Below are 22,511 nucleotides of genomic sequence, written 5' to 3'. Positions count from 1 at the left end.
CTGGGATTACACGAGTGTGCCACCATGCCTGAGTACTTTATTGTTTTGAATATACTGTTTTATTGTTCATTGACCCTCATCATTACCAATTAAGATGTTATCTGTCAAGCAGTTGTTCCTTCATAGTTAATCTGTCTTTCGTCTTGGTTAATTTTAAGACCTTTTCTTTGAAGGTCATATTAGATATGATTTAAACTCACTGTAGCCCTACAATCTTTTTTATACTATACTTGACCCATTTGTTCGTACAATTCTTGTCTGAGTGCATCACAGTTTGGAATTCCTGATAGATCCTGAATTTGATATCTGAAAGCCCCACCTGCATGCCCTTCTCTCAAAAAATGGGTGGAAAAGGAGACAGTGACAATTAGCTTTTATATGTAGCTTGTTCCTTCACTTCTTATTTCAACTTAAATGAAGTTAAGGCTTGCTAATATGCTCATCTAAGGAAATGGCATACAAGGCCAAAATACTTACTAAAATTTGGTTTATGTAATTAGTGCTTTCTATATTTGTTAAAAAGTCATTTATTATACTAACTTTATTACTGTAGTATGATTAATCTTATTCTGATGTTATCTCAGGCAGTGTTCTGCCTGGGAATTAGCAAAGTAATTTTTTTTATCATATAATGGTGTTGATTCAGAACTGATTGTCTTTGTCCAGTTTGTATAAAGTTGCTTTTATTTATGAATTATCTGTAGTGGAAGAATATTTGCCAAAACATTACCAAATTGGGCCCAGACCCAATTACGTAGCATTTTTTTTGAAGCAAGGGAAAATGATGGACATTAAATGAATGATAATCTTTCCTCAGATACCAGTTTGAATACTTCCTACAATATTTGGAGTGCATAGGACTTTTTGTTTAGTTTGAATTACTTTAGTTGGGCAGAAGATTCAAGGACATGCTCTGGGAGTTCAATTTAAAGCCTAGCTATTTTATTTATTTTTGTAGTATTAGGGGTTGAACTCGGGGGTTCGCAGACTGTGCTATATCCCTAGACTTTTTTATTTTTTATTTTGAGACAGAATCTAACCAAATTTCCCAGGATGGCCTTGAACTTCTGATTCTTCTACCTCAGACTCCCTAGTAGCTGAGGTTTCAGGTGTTTGCCACCGTGCCTGACTAATTCTTAACTTTTCAGTGAAGCTTTACAGATTAACTTTGCAGTTTATGTTTTGTTTCTCAGTGCTGGAGATCAAACCCAGGGCCTTGTGCATGTTAGCACTCTACTACTAAACTACAGCCCAGCCCTACAGTTTATGTAGGTGACAGATTGCTTCAGAGTCAACATGTCTTAAAACCCATTACATTTTTAAAAGTTTTACTTATTAGTTCTGCTTTCTTTATTTTTAAAATTAATGTCATTTTGTATTTGTGTAAATCTTAGAATCTGTGGACATTTTAATGGAAGTTTTGGTAACAGTGATTTTATGACAAAATTCTTTGTTATAGGTTTCTAAGATTTGTGTGCTTATTTCATTCAGGGATATAAAATTGGGGCTGGGGATTTAGCTCAGCGGCAAAAGCGCCTGCCTGGCAAGCGCAAGGTCGTGAGTTCGGTTTCCAGTACCGGAGAAAAACCAAAAAAAAAAAAAACAAAACTCAGGGATATAAAATTGTTGGTATTCTAAGATACAAAATTTTTGAATGGCAATATATATATTATAAGAAAATTATAATTTTCTTAGAAAGTTTATTTTCTAGTGTATAATATTTTGAATGTATTTGACCTGTAAAATATCAATCTTTAATTATAACTGTAAGAATTATGTTCATGATGTCTTATTATAACAATATGAATTAGTGAATATTATATCATACTACTCATTTTAATATATTATCCCGTGGTTTGCTTTAATTATTAAAGTTGATATAGCCCAACTCCAAATGATACATACCCACTGGGACTTCATTTATAACTGCTCTTCCATCTTGTATATCTGAAAATGTAGTTAAGTAATTTAGCTGATTCTTGCTTCTTTTTAAGCGTAGTTTTAATGTAGGAAATGATAAACTCAATGTTAGTTTTACTTCTTTATTTCATTTTGGCGGGCAGCAGGAGGGTAACATACACCCTAATACAACTTTTAATTGAAGATATTTTATGAGATTGTATTTTGGATGGAAGAGCTAGCAAATCTCTTCTCTAGCCTGGCAATGGAAAATTTAGGTAAATTTTTTTGGTTGTACCCCAGTGTTTTTTGGTCACTAACATCCAGCAAAAATCTGTTGTATACATATTTTCTATACTTGCGTTTACCTTGTTATTGTGGAAGTGTTCTCACACTTTTATAAATAGTTGAAAACTTTACTATGCAATGAAAATTTTAATTCTGATTAAACAGTGTCCTTAATATTGATTGCTGCTTATATTTCTTAAAGAATTGCACAGTGAATCCAAAAGAAACTATCTTGAAAAGAGTGAAGGATATTGGGCACATCTTCAAAGAGAAGTTTGCTAAAGCTGTGGGACAGGGATGTATTGAAATTGGATCACAGGTAACTTGAGTTCATTTTCTTTAGCACTACTATATAGGAGTAATTTTAAAGGCACTCTCTGTCCAGACTGTACAATACAGTATATACTGCTAGACATACTGGCATATATTGTATCCCCACTATCTGTATATGCTGTTATTTATAAGAAACTTTATGGGAAATCACTTCCTACTTAAAACAAAAACCAAGTGCACATGCCAACTGTGGAAACTTTAGAAATTATGAGTAAAAGGAATTAAAATCATTAACTCAGTTTTTTATTTATATACTTAGATATCTACATATATGAATATTTGTGTATACATTTGTGAATGAAATTACAGTATTTATGCCATTTGTCAGTGATGTGATTGCAGGCAATCTAAAATAAAAAATAAAATCAATACATTGGGTAAGAATATGTGCTCTGGACTTACAGTCTGTGTTTATATCTGGTTATGCTATTTATTATCTGTGTGATGAATATGTTGTTTAACATCTCTGAAATTCAGATTCTGCATTTGGTCTGCTTTATTATGTGGCATTAATGCAAGTAGTATGTAAAAATAAGTTTGTAAATTATAATTCTCTGTACTTGAAAGTTCTTTTTGGTTATATATAACCTTATGCTCTTAATTTGGAATGAAAGAATATGGTTTGTTTTTGCATATATGTGTATATAACTCGGAAGTTTGGTTATTCTTTCAACTGATAGAAACTGGTTATTTGGTTAAAACATCTTGCTGATAAGGTAACTTTTGTGTGATTTTTGCATGTGCCATTTGTACTAAGTTTTATAGGCAGAGATTGTTCTCTTAATCATAAATATGTGAAATGCTTAAAGTAGTACTTGGTATATAACCTCTCCTTAATGATGTAGACTGAAGGAAAATCAAGTAGCAGACCTATTGGTACTATCCCTTTATACACAGGTCTTGTTTTAGACAAGCTACCTTTTTGTGTTCTTTTAGTAGCCATATTCTTAATAAGGGTATTAGGAAGTGTATTTTAAGAAAAAGTTTACCATGAATTAATAATTGTCATGATATTCTAAAATAGCAAGGTCTTATATTTTTTTGTTTGTAGCGATACAAACTTGGAGTCCGATTGTATTACCGAGTGATGGAATCCATGCTTAAATCTGTAAGTTAAAAAGAAAACAGTAGAAGAATATTCAATCCTGACGTACATAAGGTTTCATTTAAATTTTTTTTGAAATTATCTATTTTAGGAAGAAGAACGATTATCCATTCAAAATTTTAGGTAAATTCTTTAGTTTTAGTAAAAATTCTTCCTTTTTTTTAAATAAGAGTAAATATTTAAAATCATTCTTTGTTTTTCCTTTAGCAAACTCCTGAATGACAACGTGTTTCATATGTCTTTATTGGCCTGTGCTCTTGAAGTTGTAATGGCTACATATAGCAGTAAGTTAAATTTTAGTAAATAGATGTTTTAGTTCAATTTAAAGTTTTAAAGAAACCCCAGGTGTGTTGTTTTTTGGAAGGGGGTTTTAAGGGGAAGAAAGGTATATTTTAGATCAATGTATTCTGAAGAATGTAACTGACAGCCATAAACAATTTGAGTGGCTTATCATCTGAATCATTTCAGGTCACCTTGAGGATGATGTTTCATGCCCTATTCTGAACTTCCTGAATCCAGGAAATCCTTTCAGAGACCTGTAAGATTGTTAAGTGTAGAGTAGTAGTAAAGAACAGCCAGTTGGCACCTCTATGGCCGTGAGACCAAAGGTCCGAGCTGGGATTCTACAAACTTGAATGCTTGTTAAGCCAACTATGAAAATTTAGTAATTTAGTGCTGAACAGAACAAAGACCAATAAGCATTTTTTTAAAAATATAATTTAAGTATGTATTATTTTACATAATTTTTAAAATATAATTTCAAGTATGTTACAAATGTTTTTTAAAACTTTTGCTTATAGAAGAACATTTGTCTAAGGATACAAATACATAACAAAAGAGGAACTTTAACTAGTAAACATGTACAGAAAACTGAATCCTCCTTAATAGCCTAAAGCTGCACATTTTAAAGAAAAACCCTTTTGTTACTAATGAAATTAGCAAAATTTTCATGCACCTTAGCCTTTCTCCACCAAGGCTTTAATGAGCATTAAAATGGATATGGTAAGGAGCTGCTATAAGATGTAAACCTATCCCTAATATAAGTTTAGGATATTTAAACCTTTCAAATTTTTGAATAAACCATGAACTTTTCTTCTAAGGAAAACATAGGTACACATGCAGTCAAAATTTGGAAGCCTATCTTTTGGAAGTCTGTAGACTCCAGAATAAAAAATTCTGCTCTAAATAAGAATAGTTTAACCTTTCTACAGTATTTAAGACCTTCCAAATAAAAATACTTAGTTTAAGTTTTAACACTTCACATCTATACATTTTTTCAGAAAGGGACTCTCCTTACCCAGGAGCTTGGCCCTCCCAGTCCGTCACCGGCCTTTAGAAGCAGCTGCCTGAGAAGCAGGAGGTCGGAAGACTATTTCCTGCACGCATGCCCTGGGATCATCACTGATTCTGCCTATTGACCCCCCCCCCCCCCATTTCAGCTCAGATACAAAGCGGCACTTGCTTGAGGTCAGCCTTGAAGGTCTCTGCCCACATTTCAGTGAGGAAGACAACGCTCCCTTCTGCCCTGTGAAGGGTTCTTATTTATTTATTGTTTTCTTTTCTTTTAAAATTTGCATGATTTTATTGATTGTTTCATTGTCTTTTGGAGGCAGGGTTTCACTATGCAGTTCAGGCTGGCCTTGAACTTACTCTGTAGCCCAGGCTGGCCTCGAACTCCCAGTGACTGATTTTCCTGTCTCAGCTTTCCGAATGCTAGGACTTAGGAGTACACACACATTTGTGCACACACAGGTTTTCTGGCTAGAAATGCTCAGGGCACACTTAGGCTGCTCTTAGCTCTTAGGTACTGCTGAAGGTTTTAGACAGGTAGGACGCTACTCTTTATCGATTCAGCTCTGTACAATATACTGTGTAGACATTATCCCACTGTATAGTTTGAGCCAATTGGTATGGATACATATTTAAAATGTATTGGCATATACGTTTCTATGTTGGTTTGTTCTACTAGCATCCCTACTTTATCCCTGAAAACCTTTGAATGCTAGTGGTTCTTCCCTAATTTAATAAAAGTCCTGTGGTGGCTTCAGGATATCTAATTCCACTTTTTAAGAGTAGGAAGAATTTATTGAGAGAAAGAAAGCTTCTGTCTAAGAGGGACAGAAGGGGGCCTGGAAAGTGGGTTGCCTGTCAACCCTACTTCTCAAGGGTGTTATTTTTTATTATTATTATTTTTTTTAATTTCAAGTGTGTTTATTGAGCAAAGCCACAAAGTGAGGCAAGCTTAAAGTGAGAATTAATAAGATTACAAGTACAGTCACTTAGGTAATATTGATTCAGTGGAAAACCATAGGATGGGTGTGAGGTGAGACAAAATTGTGGTCAACCAATGAGTATACAAGAAGTATAGTCGCTAGGGTAATATTGATCAAATGGGGACACAAGTCACGTAGCAAGTGCACATGGGCAGACAAGGACTGTCCTGGAGGGGGCGGGTTAATGAGGTTTGGTCCTCCACCCCCAAGTGATGGATGCCTACTCAGAATACCAATCACTGCTGTTCATCCCTAGGGGAAGTATGTAGGTGAATAATCCTTTATCTTGAAGCCTGGCCTCCAGTGAATGCACCTCCAGCCACAGTTGTCTTCTGCATTGACCTCTGGAGGGCTCCTCCCTGTCTGACTGCCTACAATATTTCTACCTAATTTAGCTATCTACAATATTACCCCCTCTGAAGAAGTACCTCTAAGTGCTATAAGGGGACAAGGATGGAAGGTCGATCTGGCTACTTTCAGCTGAAGAGGGTCATAGTTGTGATCAGCAGAGATGCTCCACAGAGGGTCTTTCTAAAGGCCTTCAATAGGCACCAGGCATTCTTGTCTTGTGTGGAGAAGGACATCCAATAGTTTACCTTACAATGTATGACCCATATCGGACTTTGAGCCTGACCAGGCCATATAGAGGAAGTCTAGCAAAAACCTTCCGGTTAAAGGAAATGAAAACAGGACCTTAGCCCCAGTGGAATGTTGCTGGGACAGCACGAGATGTTTTGCTAAGATACGTCCGAAGGAATGATAGCATGATGGCTAGGAAGGCCAAAGTACAGCTCCTGGGATAGTTAAACTATAATGTCCTCACTAATCTTGTTAATCATTCCTCCCATTTCCCCTATTCCTGTTTTATGTTAGAGAATCTTAATAAGAGGCTAGAGAAAATTGCAATCAAGGCTTCAGTCCCAGAGACTGTGGCCCCTGGTCCCATAACTTTGTCTTTCTTGTTTTGCTTTTCATCTGCCTCACCTTGTTTTCGGGACCTTTCACCTCAGTCTTGGGTGGATGTATAGCTTTAAGTCTGGAGGAGACAAGGCCACGGAAACAATGAAGTATGCATGGACCCAATAATAAAATCAACAGGGTCATAATGAGTATAGCCAACAAAGTTTTCCACCAGGAGGAGCCAGTAATAGCTTTTCATAAAGAGGATAAGGAGAAGGTCCAGAGAATTTCAGATTCTGACATGTCACTAACCTGTCACCTAATACCTTGAGCAGGTATTGAGATATTAGTAGAAGGATCCAGAATGTACAGAAAACATTTAGCTTTTATAATTTACAAGTAGTATCCCCTTGTGTGGTGGTTAGAATGTCTAATGCCATCCAGTTTTGGAGGACAGCCTATCTCATTAATTTTACTTCTTCATTCAGGAGACACCAACTGAGGTCTTGTTTAAGGCCCACTGAGTATAGTTAGTTAAGGCCTCGATGTGCTACATGACATCCTCTAATCCTAGGGAAGGGATAAAGATAGAAGCCAAATGATCATACCAGGATACACGCTTCTAGACCATAGATGCCATAGACAGGGCATGTTTGCAGTCTGTCGACATTTTGACACTTCTGCCTTGTAAACATGCAAATCCCAGCATGCATCTTCCTATCCATCCAGGGGTAGCCACGTCCACAAATTGGTTCCACAGGACCAATGAGTACCATTAAAGGCTTCCCATCTAATTCTGGGGCAATTTGTTGCAAGCCAGTCTTCTGCCTATAAAGCTATTAAGTCCATACATTGTTTTGGGGGGTGTGTCCATCCCAAGTATTTAGTAGAGTAAGACCAATGAGAATAAGAGTGATTTTTCTAATTCCATTGTTATGTGTTATTACAGTGGTTCCAAAAAATCAAAGTTTTTAAAAGAAAGAAATTCAATGTAACTAAGAAGAAGGGAGAAAAAATAGCCTCAGTAGTGTCAAAAGTAAATGTTCCGGATAAAAGAAATGTCAAATGGTTGATTCTTAAAGTGTTTAGTGAGCCAGCGATATAGCAGAGTAGCACAGTACATGCCTGACAAGCACGAGGTCATGAGTTCGATTCCCCATACCAAAAAAAGTTTAGTGATAATGCATGATATAGACCCTCTGCTGTCTCTCCAAAAAATTGCCGAAGTGTATGCAGAATGCTATTGACTTGGTGTGAGTGGAATATTTAAGAGTATGTGAAGATTTGTCGAGTCCCATGTTGATGTGAAGAAAATCCAGAGACAGCACTTGTGGACAAAGGAGCTGAGAGTCGGAGACACTGGTATGTCTCTCCAGGTGGCATACTGTTCGGGAGTACACTATTGTCACTGCAATAAAGGTGAATGTCGTCCCTAAAGCTGTGATATTCTCAGTCCTCTCAGCCACCTGTGCTGACCTTAAATTAAGAGTTAGTTGAAAACATACTTGATTATGATAGAGATGATATAGATACATAGATGATATAGATACATATAGATGATATAGATACATATAGATGATATAAATAGATAGCTATAGATATAGATACAGATGATATAGATAAATACAGATATAGATGATATAGATATAGATCAAAATACAGAGCATCTGTTCTTTGTATGGCTAAGATTTTATTTCTGTTTGGAATTTTCTACATGCTAGTTATAAGGAAGTTAAAATTAATAAGAAAATATAAAATCAATAAAATAAAGTATTAAATTTTAATACATATTGAACATTTAGAATAAACATCAACATTTTCATCAGTGAGTGTTTGATAACAAAATCTAAAAAATAACAACAGAAATAAATCACTATATAAACAACAATGAAGATACCATTAGAACTCTGGGACAAAAATAAACTTTCCTTCAATGTCACACCCAAGGCAGTCTTCACACATGACCACACCACGTTGCACGCACACATCTCTCTTACACTGACAGCACATGTGCTTAGCTTCTTTTCTTGTTCTCATCAACTGTCTTGTCTTCTTCTGTTGTCAGGAGCTTCTTACTAGATATTACAATGTTCACATGGTAGGAAAATAGGATATTAATAAATTAAAATATTAAATATGTAATGAGTGCTCAGAATAGACATCAGCATTTTAAGTACAGCAGACCTGTGAATGCTCTCAGTTCAGCTAGATGCAAGAAATTTAACAGTGGGCATTTCATGAGTAAAACTCACCCATTGCTGCTTTGGAGCTCCTGTACACATCTTGCCCTTCTTCTGTGAAGAGGGTGAATACATACATTTGTTCCTGTTTTTCCCAGGTGCGGGTATTGTAAACCACACCTGGCTTCCATTATGGTAAAGTACATATTTACACTGCAAAAGTATGGTGTAGGTATATTCTACCCCCCTTGCTGGCCATGTATACATACACAAAAAATGTGACATAGAACATTATGTGGGTGAAAATTTCAATCTGACACTTTTGCAAAGGTGCACACAACTTGCTGTTTGTCATACCAAGTGGGTGAACACAAAGGTTGCTTCCAATATCTCCCAGGTGCATTTAGTGTAACCCACAGCCAGCTGCCATTATGCTAAAGTACATAATTTCGTTAGAAAATTGTGGAATAGGTATGTTCCACTGTGTAAATGCAAAAGTAAAAGGTAAAGTAGCTGCATTAGACACTTTTCCACTGCTGAGGCAAAATACTTGTATCTGAAAGGTTTGCTTTGGGTCAGTATTTTGGATTTCAGTTTCAGTATTTTGGCTTCAGTCCATGATGGTGGGCTCCAAGGCAGAAATAGCACTGCGAAAGGGCACAGTGGAGAAGAGCTGCTCAACCCCAGCAGCCGGGAAGCAGAGAGAAAATGGAGGAGGCAGGAACAAGAATGTGCAGTGACCCACCACTTTCCGTCAGGCTTCACCTCCTAACAATGCATTTGGCTATAACTCATTGATACTGTTATGGTTGATACATTGTGTCAACTTGGGGCATCTAGACGTTTGGCTAAGTGACTCAGCAGGGAGCCAGAGTGCTTACTTTGTATTTATCCTGAGCCTGTGCAAAAAGAAGGCATGCAGAGGGTGTGGGTGTAGAGGACCACCCCCATGCCCCAAGGTCGGGTAGGCTGCATAAAAAAAGGAAATTGAGAAAGGACTGGCTGCTGGTTTGGAGGAGCTGCAGTCTTCACCCTCAGCTTGGTCGTCTCCTGGCTTCTGGTGCAGACTGTTTGGCTTCCGTCTGGGACTCTTCAGCTGTCTGGTCTTGGCTCTCTGGCCTTCATCGTAGATTCTTCAGCATTGTGTCACAGACCCATCAGCCTCCTGATACAGACTTGACTGTCACTGCACTGAGCTCCCGGCCTGGGCTCTTCAATCTCCAGCATGCAGACACCCTCTGCACACTTCCTCATCCAATTCTGTGGCTGACCATTGTAAGCCAAACCTGTAATTTCTTGTATATTTGTATATCTTTTGCTATATCTATTTCTCTCATAAACCCTTACTGATACAGATGGATTAATCCACTGATAATTATAGCACCCTCACAAGATCTAACTACCTTTTAAAAGCCCCACCTCTGAATACAAGACTTTTTAGGGCCATTTTAGAACTCTAACATTCCAACCCTTAACCCAAAAAGTTCATGTCCATCTCATGATGCAAAATGCATTTATTCTATATCTAACAGTCACCAAGGTCTTTATAGTTTAACACTGTTCAAAACACCAAATCCAAAGTCTTTTCTGGGACTCAAGGCAAACTCTTAGCAGTGAACCCTTGTGAAAATAAAAAACAAAGTTAAACATCTTCACATTCAATGGCACAAGGTAAACATTTCCATTTCAAAAGAGAGGAATGGAAGGAATAGAAAAGAATCAGACCAAAGCCAGGCTGAAAATCTACATGGCAAACATTAAAGTCTGTTTCATGTCCTAAACCAGGGCCAGTTATGGTAAGATGTGATCTCCAGTGAGACAGGCCTGCCTCCTGCCTGTGGCTTTCCTCAGCAGACATTCAGAGTTCCTGGAACCTCCAACTTCTTGATGTCTCAACTGTACCTTTGGCTTTACTCTCACGGCTTCATACATCATCTTCTCAGGGGTACAATGTGTGGCCTCCCAGATCTTTCTTTGAAATCTGGATGGAAGCCTCTGTGACCGCACAACTCTTATATTCTTAATTCCTAAAAAATCAGCACCATGAGAATGATGCCAGGGTCTACCACCAGATCAAGCAGTATCCAGGTCCCATTGGAACAAGCCTGCAGCAACCTCTGAATTGTTGGCAGAACTTAGGAATGCACTTCCCTAGGCAGCCCTCAAAGAGCAGAACATTCTTGGGCTCTCTTTTTAAAGAAACATCTTTTAAAGGAGTTTAGACTTCTACACACTTGAGCCTGTGATGGGTGACTTCTGCAGAATTTTTTTTTGTTTTTTGAAATAGAGTGTTATGGTTTGTGTCTGGATGTCCCCCCAAAGCCTCATGCACTCATGGGGCGGGCTTCTAAAGTTTATGATTGATTCATGGGTGTGAGGTTACACCTGCCCTAGGGCAGATAGTTTGCATACTATGTAAGGGAGGGAAAGAGGCTGCTTGCCTCACTCCTCCTTTTTGCTCTTGCTCCTTTTGCTGTCTTCCACTGTCATGAACTGTTGCCCTCTGCCATGAGCCACCCTGCCTTAGAGCCAGCCAGGTATGGACTGATACCTTCACAAACTGTAAACTAAATAAACCTTTCTTTCCCTAATTCTGGGCATCAAGTATTTTGTCTTAGCAATGAGAGAAAAGTAACTAAGAATTTGGTACCAGAGGAGTGGGGCCGTTGCTGTGACTATACCCGATTGTGTGGCCCAAGAACCTTTGGAAATGGCTTGCGGAAAGTATTTGGAAATGTTCAGAGATGTCGCTTGAAAGAGAAGCACTAGAATGCCTTTGGCTGTTCTGTATGGGAGATTCTGGTCAGAGCTCAGAAGACCAGAAGGCTGATAGAAATCCTGTCAGTAAAGACAAGGTTTGGGAGGTTTCTGCTGGGAAAGCCAGGAATGTGGATTTTCTGAGGAAAGCTGCAAGGAGGGAGCAAAGCAGGCCCAAAAGAGAAGCCCTAGGAGCTATAACCACCAGAAGTGCCATAAGGGCAGAGTCATGCAAACACTTTGGAGCACACAATGTGCCGCAGTTTGCTTCAGATGTTCCACATGGAACTACAGAACTTAATGTTAGCCCTGCTGGATGTTTGACTTGCTTTTGTCCCAGTGCTTTGTATCCTCCTGTTCATACCATCAGAATGGTAATGTTTATCTTGTGCCATTGAATGTTGGAAGTGTTAAACTTTTCATTTGTACAGGGGCTTGCAACTAAGGGTTTGCCTTACATCTTGGAGGAGACTTGGTACCTGAACCTTTCAGCAATGCTGAAACTCTTAGGATTTTGGGCAACTCTTAGAGATGGACTAAAATATCTTTTGCATAAAGGGATGTACATGAGTCTTTAGGGGGCCAGGGGTAGAATTTATGGTTTGTGTGTGGGTGTCCCCCCAAAGCCACATGCAATCACAGGGCAGGCTTCTAGAGTTTATGATTGATTCATGGGTGTGAGGCTACACCCTCCCTGGGGTGGGCAGTTTGCACACAGTGTAAGGGAGGGAAAGAGGCTACTTGCCTCCACTCTTCCCTTTTCCTCTTATTGTTTTTGCTGTCTTCCACTGCCATGAACTGTTGCCCTTTGCCATGTGCCACTTTGCCTTAGAACTAGCTGAGTATGGACTGAAACCTTCACAAACTGCAAGCTAAAGAAACCTTTCTTCCTTAATTCTTGGCATCATGTATTTTGTCTCAGCAATGAGAGGACAGTAACCAAGACACAGAACCTCACTGTGTAGGGAAGGATGGCCTTGAACACACTATGTAGCCCAGGACTGACCTCAGACTTGCAGGGATCCTCTTGCCTCAGCCTCCCAAGTGCTGGGATTACAAATGTGTGCCATCACACCTGGCTTGGCCAAGTTTTGAGAGGTCCTTAAATCACCTTTTTAATTGTCCCATTGCAAAGTGCTTGGCTTCTTTTTAACAATGCTAGTTTGTTGTTGTTGTTTTAGCATTATCCTTGGCCCCAGCTTTACAGGTATTTTTTCTTTTCTGGCCATGTTGCAAATTTTTACATGTTTTGACTTATGTTGTTTTTTTGTTTGTTTTGTTTCTGGTTATCACTGTAGATCTTGTTGAAATCATCCAGAAGTCCCCATACACAGCCTAAATGTTGGGTTGCCTTGAGACCTTCTCTGCTAGATTAATTAGTCTGCCACCTTTAAATTCAGCCTCATTCAAAGTTTTAGTACATGGATGAAAAAAAGAGGTCCTTTGCCAATATGTAACATGAATGACCTTTAATCCAATTTTTAATAGAGCCCTTGTTTCTATCTGAAATATTATGAACCTGGCCTTTACCACTGGAATTTCTATCTGTATTCTGAGATTCTAATCTCTGACTAGAATCACCAATCAGGCTCTGCTTAAAGGATTTCAGGTATTTTCTAGCCCATACCTCCTAACCTTTCCAAACTCCTCTCACATACCAGTGTTAACTTATTTTACACGGTCAGTTATAATCACAGCAACAGCCTCACCTCCAGGATGGATTTTCTGAATTAGTCACCTTCCCATTACTAGGAAAAAATATCTTCTACCCATTATTTAAATGAGGAGACAGCAAAAGAGCATAGTGTGGGAAAACTGCTCAGCCCGTGGCAACCAGGAAGCAGATAGGGAGAGGAGGAGCCAGGGACAAGAATACTGTGCACCCTTCCTGTTCACACCCACAGTGACTCAGCTAACAGGGGCCACCTCCTAACAGCACATTCAGCTATGAACTCTTTAGTGGATTAAGCCACTGGTGACCATTGTACCCTGTGATCTAGTCACCTGCCGAAAGCCTTGCCTCGAAATCCAGGAGACTTTTGGGTGCTATTCTAGATTTAACCTGCAATAGTAGCATATAGTAAGTATTGTATGAGTGTCACAGAAAACCCTCTGACATGCAGTAATCCTAGGAGATGCTGTGTGACATGTGTTCTATGGTCAGTTAAGTTTGGGGAACACTTATAGTATGCACCACCTTGGAGCACATCCATGCATATCTGAAAGGGTCTGGGAGGTCTCACCATGGTGAAGTCTGCATACCTTTTGTTAACCTGGAATTCTCTATTTTTTTGGACATGGAACTCATATTTGTGTAATGTCTGCTAACATTTCAAGAAAATGTGGATTCCATCGTAGATGATAAATGCTAAGGACTTAAGGAAGGAAAAAATCACCACAGGCTGAGATTCCTATACTAGAGGAGTTTCAGGAAGCCACAGGAGAGTCAGCACTGTCTCATGACACAGGCAGCACTTAGACAAGCAGAGGCAGGAGGGGAAGGGAGTAGCTGGGAATAGTGAGCTTCCTTTAAACCAATAGGAAAAGAAAATTACACCAGTGAGTTCACTGAGTCAGAGATAAGAAGTGTGCCAGTCCATTTAGAAAGAGATCATGTAGCCACACTCTGCTCACCCATCTCAGTTTGTCTTGCTACCATGTCATGTGACTTTGAGGGCTTGTTACACTCTGAGTGCTCCCTCTCTCCTCCCAAACTTCTCTCCCACTAGTCCTCTGCCAAACTCACAGATATTTACTCTGTTTATGCTCCTCCTCCTCCTCACTAGCTCCTTTCTTATAAATAGAATACATTGTAGTATACATTGTTTTCCCAGTGCAATTCAAATGGTCCCTCTCAAACTAACAGCAGTAACAGTGATAGCAATATTCAGTAATAGTTACAAAGTGTTTGCATTCTGGGTACAGAGTGTTTGGGGCATTAACCTCAGTGCTTATTTTATGAAGCAAGGATTGTTCCACCCCCATTGTAGAATGAGGGGCTGGTGGCTGGAGACATTCCATGACTGGCCCAGGTTTCATTGCTAGGAAACATACAGCTGAGGGCCCCTAGGACCATCTGATTCACAATTATGCCCTCCTGTTTCCTCTGTTTGGAAACCTAGAATTTTGCTTATGATGAAATAAACCTACTGTCCTCTTTATGCTCCTGCTATTTATATCAGGTGTATTCTGTGTCTATTGACTTAAAAGCACCTTGAATTTCAGAATAGCTCCTGATGTACCCTTAAGTCTTTCTTAGATTGTAGCATAACATTTTATATATGCCGTCAATCATTTTTTGTAAAAATTAGTAAATTTTTAATACCTCTTAGTATCAGGAGCAGACCAGGCTCTCAATCTTATGGACAAGCTTATGGAAAAGGATTAAATAAAGACAAATGCCATTATGGTTTGTAGAGTCCAGGAAGGTTGAAACTCTCTGGGAGCTAAGACAAGGGCTTCTCTGGAAGTCCTGCACTATGCTCTTTTGCTGTGCTATGCCTCTAAAATCAAATAAACCTCTTCTCATTTAAAGAATGGGTAGAAGTTATTTTTTCCTCGTAATGGGAAGGTGACTAATTCAGAAAATCAGTCCTGGAGGTGAGGCTGTTGCTGTGATTATAACTGACCATGTAAAATAAGTTAATACTAGTATGGAGGAGGAATTTGGAAAGGTTAGGAAGTGTGGGCTAGAAAACCTAAGTCTGCATTTTCAAACAAAGGAAAGGGATAGCTGAGGGTGGAAACTGAGCAGGACCTTGGGAAGTCTAGAACAAAGACTTCTCTAAGCAGTAAATTTTGCCAACTAAGAGAACTGCTCTATCTCTAAGGCTGATATTTACAGCAGGAACCAAATGGTGCAGGTTCATGCAGTCTTATCTTAAGAACTGGAGTGAGAGCCAGGTGTCCTCAGCTGCAGCTTTATCTGCCCTCCGAGGTGCCACAATGTCCAGAACCAATATAGGGCTCTCCTGTGACCATTGATGTGGGGAATTGCACTCACTGCATGCCAGCCAACACGCTTTGAGCAATTCTCGTAGGCCTGGGACAGACTCATGAGTAAATATAGAGGGCCAATTGATTAATTCTAAATCCTTCTCAGAGCTGCTTTGTAATGGCCTCTATCATCCTAGCACTGATCGTGAAGGAAGGAAGAAAAGAAAGGAGGAAGCAGGCATTTACTTTATTGCATTGTATCACACAGAACCAGAATTGGTTCTGAACTAAGTCTGCATTCTACCTCTGTGGAGTGTCAGCATCAGCATCTCTTGGGAAGTTGTTGGAAATTCAGGCTCTCAGGCCTGGCTCCAGACTTACTAAATCAGAGATAGGATTTTAGCAATACCCTCAGGTGACTCCTTTAGTCATTAAAATTTGAGGAGCCCTGTTATGTCTTTTTTTAAAATTAATTTTAAAAATTAAAGAAGGAAAACATATTAACAAACAGACTTCCATTTACAAAATAGCATAAGAACAATACAAGCAATACTGAATTACAGGCAAAGTGGTAGGAAATTAACAATGGTTGCTGTATTACATATTGGTATCTTCAAAGTGGTTTCTCAGGAAAACAAATAAAGACATGCAGGATTGATCAAACAAGTAATCATGAACTGTTCCTTTCAGTAAAGTGATAGAAGTCAGTAGTGCAACTATGTTAGCTGTCCTGTATATACATACATACATAATTTCCCCTTCTTTCTTTTCTCTTTTCTCTCATCCCAGTTACTCTTTACTTTTGAGCATTTTCCTTTTGTTTCACAATGTCTGTCATACCTCCTGATTTTTATTCACTCTTTCAGGTTTTTACACTAGTGAGACAATATGTTGCTTACACATGGAGGTCTGGTTTATTTCATTTATGAGTATGGTCTCTAGTTGTGACCATTTACCTGTAAAAACCTCAAGTTTATCTTTCTTTTAGCTGGATAATATTCCATTATATAAAAGTACCACAATTTTATCCATTCCTCAGTGGATGGACATTTGGGTTGCTTCCACAGTTTAGCAATTACAAATTGCACTACTATGAACATGGATGCACATATATCACTGTGATATGATGTTTTCAGATCTTCTGGGAAAATACCCAGAAGGGGAATAGCTAGGTTGAATGGGACCTCTAGACCTCGTTTGCTGAGGAATCTCCAAAATGATTTCCATGGTGGTTTCACGAGTCTGCATTCCCACCAGCAGTGGAGAAGAGTTCCTATTTCTCCACAGCCTCGCCAGTATTTGTTATTGGTTGATTTCTTAATGATAGCCATTCTTACTGGGGTGAGATTAAATCTCAATATTGTTTTAATTTTCATTTCACGAATGACTAATGATGTTGAACATTTTCTCATGTATTTTTTTGCCATTTGTATTTCTTTATGAGAAGTGTGTATTCATCTCAGCTGCCCATTTTTGTATTGGGTCTTTGAATTTTGGGGGGCTGATGTTTTTTAATTCTTTATATGCTTTATATAGAAGACCTTTGTCCAAGGGACAGTCAGCTAAAATTTTTTCCCAATTTGTGGGTTTTCTTTTTACTCTGCTGGTGATTTCTTTAGATGTGCAGAAGCTTTTCAATAGGATGAGATCCCAGTTGTTGATTCTTTGAAGTATTTCACGTGTGGTTTGGTTTTTGTTCATAAACTGTCTGCCTACCCCATGTCTTCAAGATTTACCTACTTTCTCTTCCAATAGATTTAGTGTTTCTGTTTTAATATTGAGATCTGTGATCCATTTTGACTTGAGTCAAAAATTATTAAAGATGCTATTGTTCTTCTAGTGACTTTGTTTGGTCCCTTTGTCAAAGATTAGGTGGCTGAGTGTGTTTATGGTTGTGGCTATGTCTTCCAGTCTGTTCCATTGACAGTCTGTTCCTGGTCTGTTTTTTAGCCAGTACCATGTTGATTTTATTACAGTAGCTTTGTAGTATAATTTCAGGTCAGGGATTGTGATTCCACCTGACTTGTCTTTGTTGCCCAGAATTGCTTTTGCTATTCTGGGTCTCTTCTGGTTCCAGATGAATTTAAGGTATGTTTTCTCTAGACCTGTGAGGTATGCTAATGGTGTTTTAATGGGAAATGTTATAAGTCTTTAATACCCACTGGTGTTACAGATTATCTAAGACATCTCTAAAATCTCTAGATCATCTCTAAAATGAAAAGATTAAGAAGTAGTTCCAGAATCCCTAAGGGTTTTAGGTTAGACTATCCAGGATCTGGGCAGAGTTACAAAACTTCCTTACATCGAGAATACAAGAAGAGAAATATCTGACACCTAAACCTGTGTTGATTGTCAGAGTGAGAGAAAAAGAGAACTAGGCTCTGTGGATATCCTTTTTGGCATTGCAGATTCACCCCTTCCCTCAGCTCACCCCCTCCCCCTCTCTTTTTCCTGCCCCTCCTCTCCCTCCTCCTCTTCCACTAGTAGGCATCTGCCCTAGTAACCAGCATTTATGTCAAATGTTTTCTGAATGCTGTGCCCTGGTCACTGTTCTAGGCACACAATAACTTTGACAGCAGATTCATACACAGATAAAACGGTGTTAGAAGAATGGGACGGTATGAGCCTAAGCCAAACTCCAAAGTAACAAACTCGGTAGCATTTCCTTTCTTTCATTACGTTTTTTGGCGCGAAGTCCACCTGTCTTAAAAATTCTTAGGCCTTTATTGCCCCTCACTGGATTTGTGAAGCAGGTGGTGCTGTGGCAGAAAGAGCCACTGAGTTAGGAGACCTTTCCTCGTCCTACCCCTGCAAGCCCTTGGCTGCACTGTCTTACCGAGGTCTGTCAATGTCCTCAGTGAGATGAGAAGCTGTTGAGGTTTCTTGGGAAATCTTGCCAACCTCAATCTCTGTGTAAGTATCTTGGGCCCTTGGAGAAACAGTTTTGAGGGGACTTTGAAATAAACTAGTCTTAGTGGTAGTAGCATTGTCTAAAGCTTGCAAAATATTTCCTCTCAAAAGCAAAGCAACAGAAGGAGCATGTGTTAGCCAGATTTTCACTGCTGTGTCCAAATAGAATAAAATCAGAACAACAACTTAAAGGACAGATTCATGTTGGCTTCAGAGGTTTCAGTCAGTGATCAGCTGGCTCAGAGGCAGAAATGTCATGGCAGAAGGGCCTGATGGAGGGCAGTTTATCACCTCATGGCATCCAGGATGCAGAAAGGGAAGGAGCCACAGGAGGGGGTGGGGCCAGACACATTCCCAAGGTCACGCCCTCGTGAGCCACTCTCTTCAGGTAGGTTCCCCTCCTGTTTGCATCACCTTCCAACAAGTCCATCAAATTATGATCTCATTACTGGATCAATACACTGATGAGGTTAGAGCCCTCATGATCTGAAAGCCCCACCTCTGTGCACGTGAGACTTTGGGGATACTAGCTCTAAACCGTAGCAGAGCAGAACGTGGCATAATGGCACACACTTCTTTCTCCTCAGTTTGTCTCTAGCATTTTAAAGTCACTTGGTGTGAATAAATTTGCATTCTTCAGTCTTTTATACTGACAAAGAGCATGTCCTTCTCTATGTCCCATTTGTTAGTTAAACTCATTAGTAATCATTTTGGATAATGCTTTAAAAGTAATTTCAGAATTTTATTTCCATTTACTTTTTTCTGAGGCAGAGGTATTGTAAGGATTTAAAGACTGAAACAATGAAACATATACTACAAATTGAATACAATCAACATCAATATTTTATTTGAGCATTTTCTCAACAAGGGGCAGTTTGCCCCACCCCTGGGCATTTGGTAATGTCCACAGATATCTGGGGTTGTTACAGCTTGGGGGCAGATGAACTTCTGGCATTAGGTGGGCAGAGGCAGGGATGCTGTTAAATATTCTACCATACATAGGACCACAGGACTCCAAGTCCTCAACAAAGAATCCTCCAATAAAAGATGTTAAGGGTACCATTTATTTTGAGTCATGGTCTCACTGTGTATTTCAGACTGGCCTTGAACCCATGGTGATCCTCCTGCCTCATCCTCCCAGGTTCAGGGATTACAGGCATGAATGACCCCACCGGAAAGATAATGACAATGTTGAAAGCCCTTGATTTCAACAGGCAAGGTGGTTCAAACCTGTTTTCTAGACTGAAATGCTTCATGGATGAATTCTTGTTAAAAACAAATTAAAATAAAATTCAACACAAGGAGCTTCTCATAACTTCACAGGGATAGAGGTGGTGGCATTCAGCCAATAGTAATGTAATCACCACTTCTGTCTTTATTTTAGAGTGCAGAGCTTAGTTATATGTGACAGCACCCATAGTGACAGAAGAAAATTGTCATGATGATACAAGACGAAATAACCATCCCCAAAAGTCCTAAGCAAGTTTTAACAACAAAAGTGGTAGCCAGGGAAGGTAGGAGCGGGTAACTGTCACCCTGTTCCGAAAACAGAACCCTCCTGGGGCCACGCCTTCAGCCACGCAGTGTCAAAACCATCTTGTCAAGTGAAGGCTGTAATTGCCCCAGGTTCCCCGGAAAAGAGGGCAGAGGAAGAACTGAAGAATTTCCATCACTGTGATAGGCTCCAGCTGAGCACCGAGGGGAGGCGGACCACACCTTCCAGGCAGACAGTTGCTCTCGGTGAGCCAGATATAGTGGCCCTGCAGAGGTCTCATGAGGCCAGAAGAGGTTACTGCGCGGCTCCTCGAGATGCACAGTGTTTTCACCAAGAAGAATTGCTCAGTATGGAGGGCTTTTGAGTAAGGCATCTTGCAATTTCTCTTGGTTGCTGATAAATACACTGCCAGATGGGGAGCATTGTCTGCTAGAAATATGTTGAGATAAAGAAATTAAGGTGGATTGTGCTTACTCTGCATGGGACAGAAGAGACGACACCCTGGTACACGGTGAGTGTGGAACGTTAAGATCTTAGTGCCAGGGAATGACAGCTGCCTTCTACTTCCTCTCCACCCCAGAGGGCCCTAAATTATTTACAGTGTTGCCTCAATCCAACAGATGGCAAAGGACTACAGGTAGCTAAGAAGGGAGGATGTGTCTGGTGGGACAGAATTTTGGGGACTCCTGGAGGATGGGCCAGACGCTGGAGTGGCTTCCAGATGCTGGTTTCCAAAGTTCTGAGGTGAACACCCAGGGAGGAAGGTGTATATATCCCAGCCACAAGCCTAAACATGACTCTGTGTGAACAAACAAGGGCCTTCTCCTCAAAACACCTTCCTGCTATCTTTCAGAAAGATGTTATAATTTTAATATGAACATACAGTGACTACTATATCAAGGGTACCTTATACTCCCAAGAGTTATACAGAGCAAACTTGTCAGAAAATCATGAAGGGGTGGGTCTCATCAACAGAGGCTGAAGTTTTACGAACCAATGGTCCTACTGCATCCCCAGTAAATGAGGGAAAATGGCCAGCAGCAAAATTAGGAAACATAACAAGACTAAAAATAGGATGATTTTTACTCTTCACATCGCAGTAATGAATGCAGGCAATCATTATCAATGACTGAAAAAACTATTAAGTGAAATCTGCTAGAAACAAAATATTTAAGCAATGAATAAACAGCACCCTACCAATTACTTATTATTTTTAAAAAAGAGAAAAATATGTCCTTACAATAGAAGAATCTGGTAGTCAGCACTTTAACCAAGTAGACACATTTAACACCTTAATTTCCTGAAGAGTCGCAAATGAAATACACAGCATCGCCTATAAGGCGTGTTTATCAGAAATGTTCCACCTGAATCAAGTTAAGCCTTGCCTTAGTCCGCTTGTGCTGCTCCCCTCCCAGTATTTAACAACAACTTATTTCTAATGGTTCTGGGGAAGGGAAGTCCGAGACGCTCAAAGAGTCAGTCTGTTCCTAACATGAGGCCTCACTGCATCGCCTCTGCTGGGGACAGACACTATGCCCTCCCGTGCGGAACAGACAGCGGCGAAGGGACTGGCACTCCCTTATTTATTGATTGATTGATTTACTTTTATTTTAAAGAGAATGAAAATAAGAAAAAAAAGGATACAGAATTTCAAAACAAGATGACAGAAAATCAGCAATGGTTGTTACACTGCATATGGTTACCTTCAAAGTAGTTGTTCAGATTACCAGACATAGGTATGCAAAATTTATGAAACAACTAGGCATTAACTGTTACTTTCAATAAACCAATAGAAATTAGTAGTACAATTATCTTACCATGTTGTGTATACATATGTACATTTTTCCTTCCTTCTTTCTTTCTTTTCTCCTTTCCCCCAGTTGTTCTTACCTTTGGAGCAGTTTCTTTCTTTCACAGTATTTATTGTACCTTTTGGATTTTATTTACTCTTTCAGTTTCTTACACTACGGAGACAATATGATGTTTATACATGTGGATTCGATTTATTTCACTTATGAGTATAGTCTCTAGTTGCATTCATTTACCTATAAGAGCCTCAAGTTTATCTTTTCTATAGCTGAGTAATGCTCCATTGTATAAAAATACCACAGCTTTTTATCCATTCCTCAGTTGATGGGCATTTGGGTTGTTTCCAAGATTTAGCTATGACAAATTGTGCTGCTATAAACATGGGTGCACATATATTGCTCTGGTATGACGTTTTCAATTCTTCTAGAAAAATACCCAGAAGGGGAATAGCTGGGTTGAACAGATTCTCTAATCCTAGTTTTCTGAGGAATCTCCACATGGATTTCCACAGTGGTTGTACCAGTCTGCGTTTCCACCAGCAGTGGAAAGGGTTCCTTTTTCCCCACAGTGTCATCAGTATTTGGTTAATTTCTTGATGATAGCCATACTTTCTGGGGTGAGATAGA

The 22,511-nt window shown here is 39.3% G+C and overlaps 1 protein-coding gene across 1 annotated transcript in view; it reads left to right on the top strand.

Moving 5' to 3' along the window:
* The window catches only part of LOC102009028, a 55,155-nt gene extending 34,715 nt beyond the window's left edge, over positions 1-20,440 (top strand). The window contains exons 2-6 of the mRNA XM_013510712.1: positions 2,353-2,506; positions 3,572-3,628; positions 3,717-3,748; positions 3,833-3,924; positions 20,133-20,440. Coding sequence (XP_013366166.1) covers positions 2,353-2,506; positions 3,572-3,628; positions 3,717-3,748; positions 3,833-3,924; positions 20,133-20,440 — 643 coding nt within the window. The remainder of the gene's footprint in view (positions 1-2,352; positions 2,507-3,571; positions 3,629-3,716; positions 3,749-3,832; positions 3,925-20,132) is intronic.
* Positions 20,441-22,511: the final 2,071 nt, after the last annotated feature.

The sequence above is a fragment of the Chinchilla lanigera genome, unplaced genomic scaffold (genome assembly GCF_000276665.1).
Source record: "Chinchilla lanigera isolate Chin_1 unplaced genomic scaffold, ChiLan1.0 scaffold00010, whole genome shotgun sequence".
Lineage (NCBI taxonomy): Eukaryota > Metazoa > Chordata > Mammalia > Rodentia > Chinchillidae > Chinchilla > Chinchilla lanigera.
The sequence above is the reverse complement of the archived record's forward strand: the minus strand, read 5'-3'. Positions and strand labels throughout refer to the sequence as shown.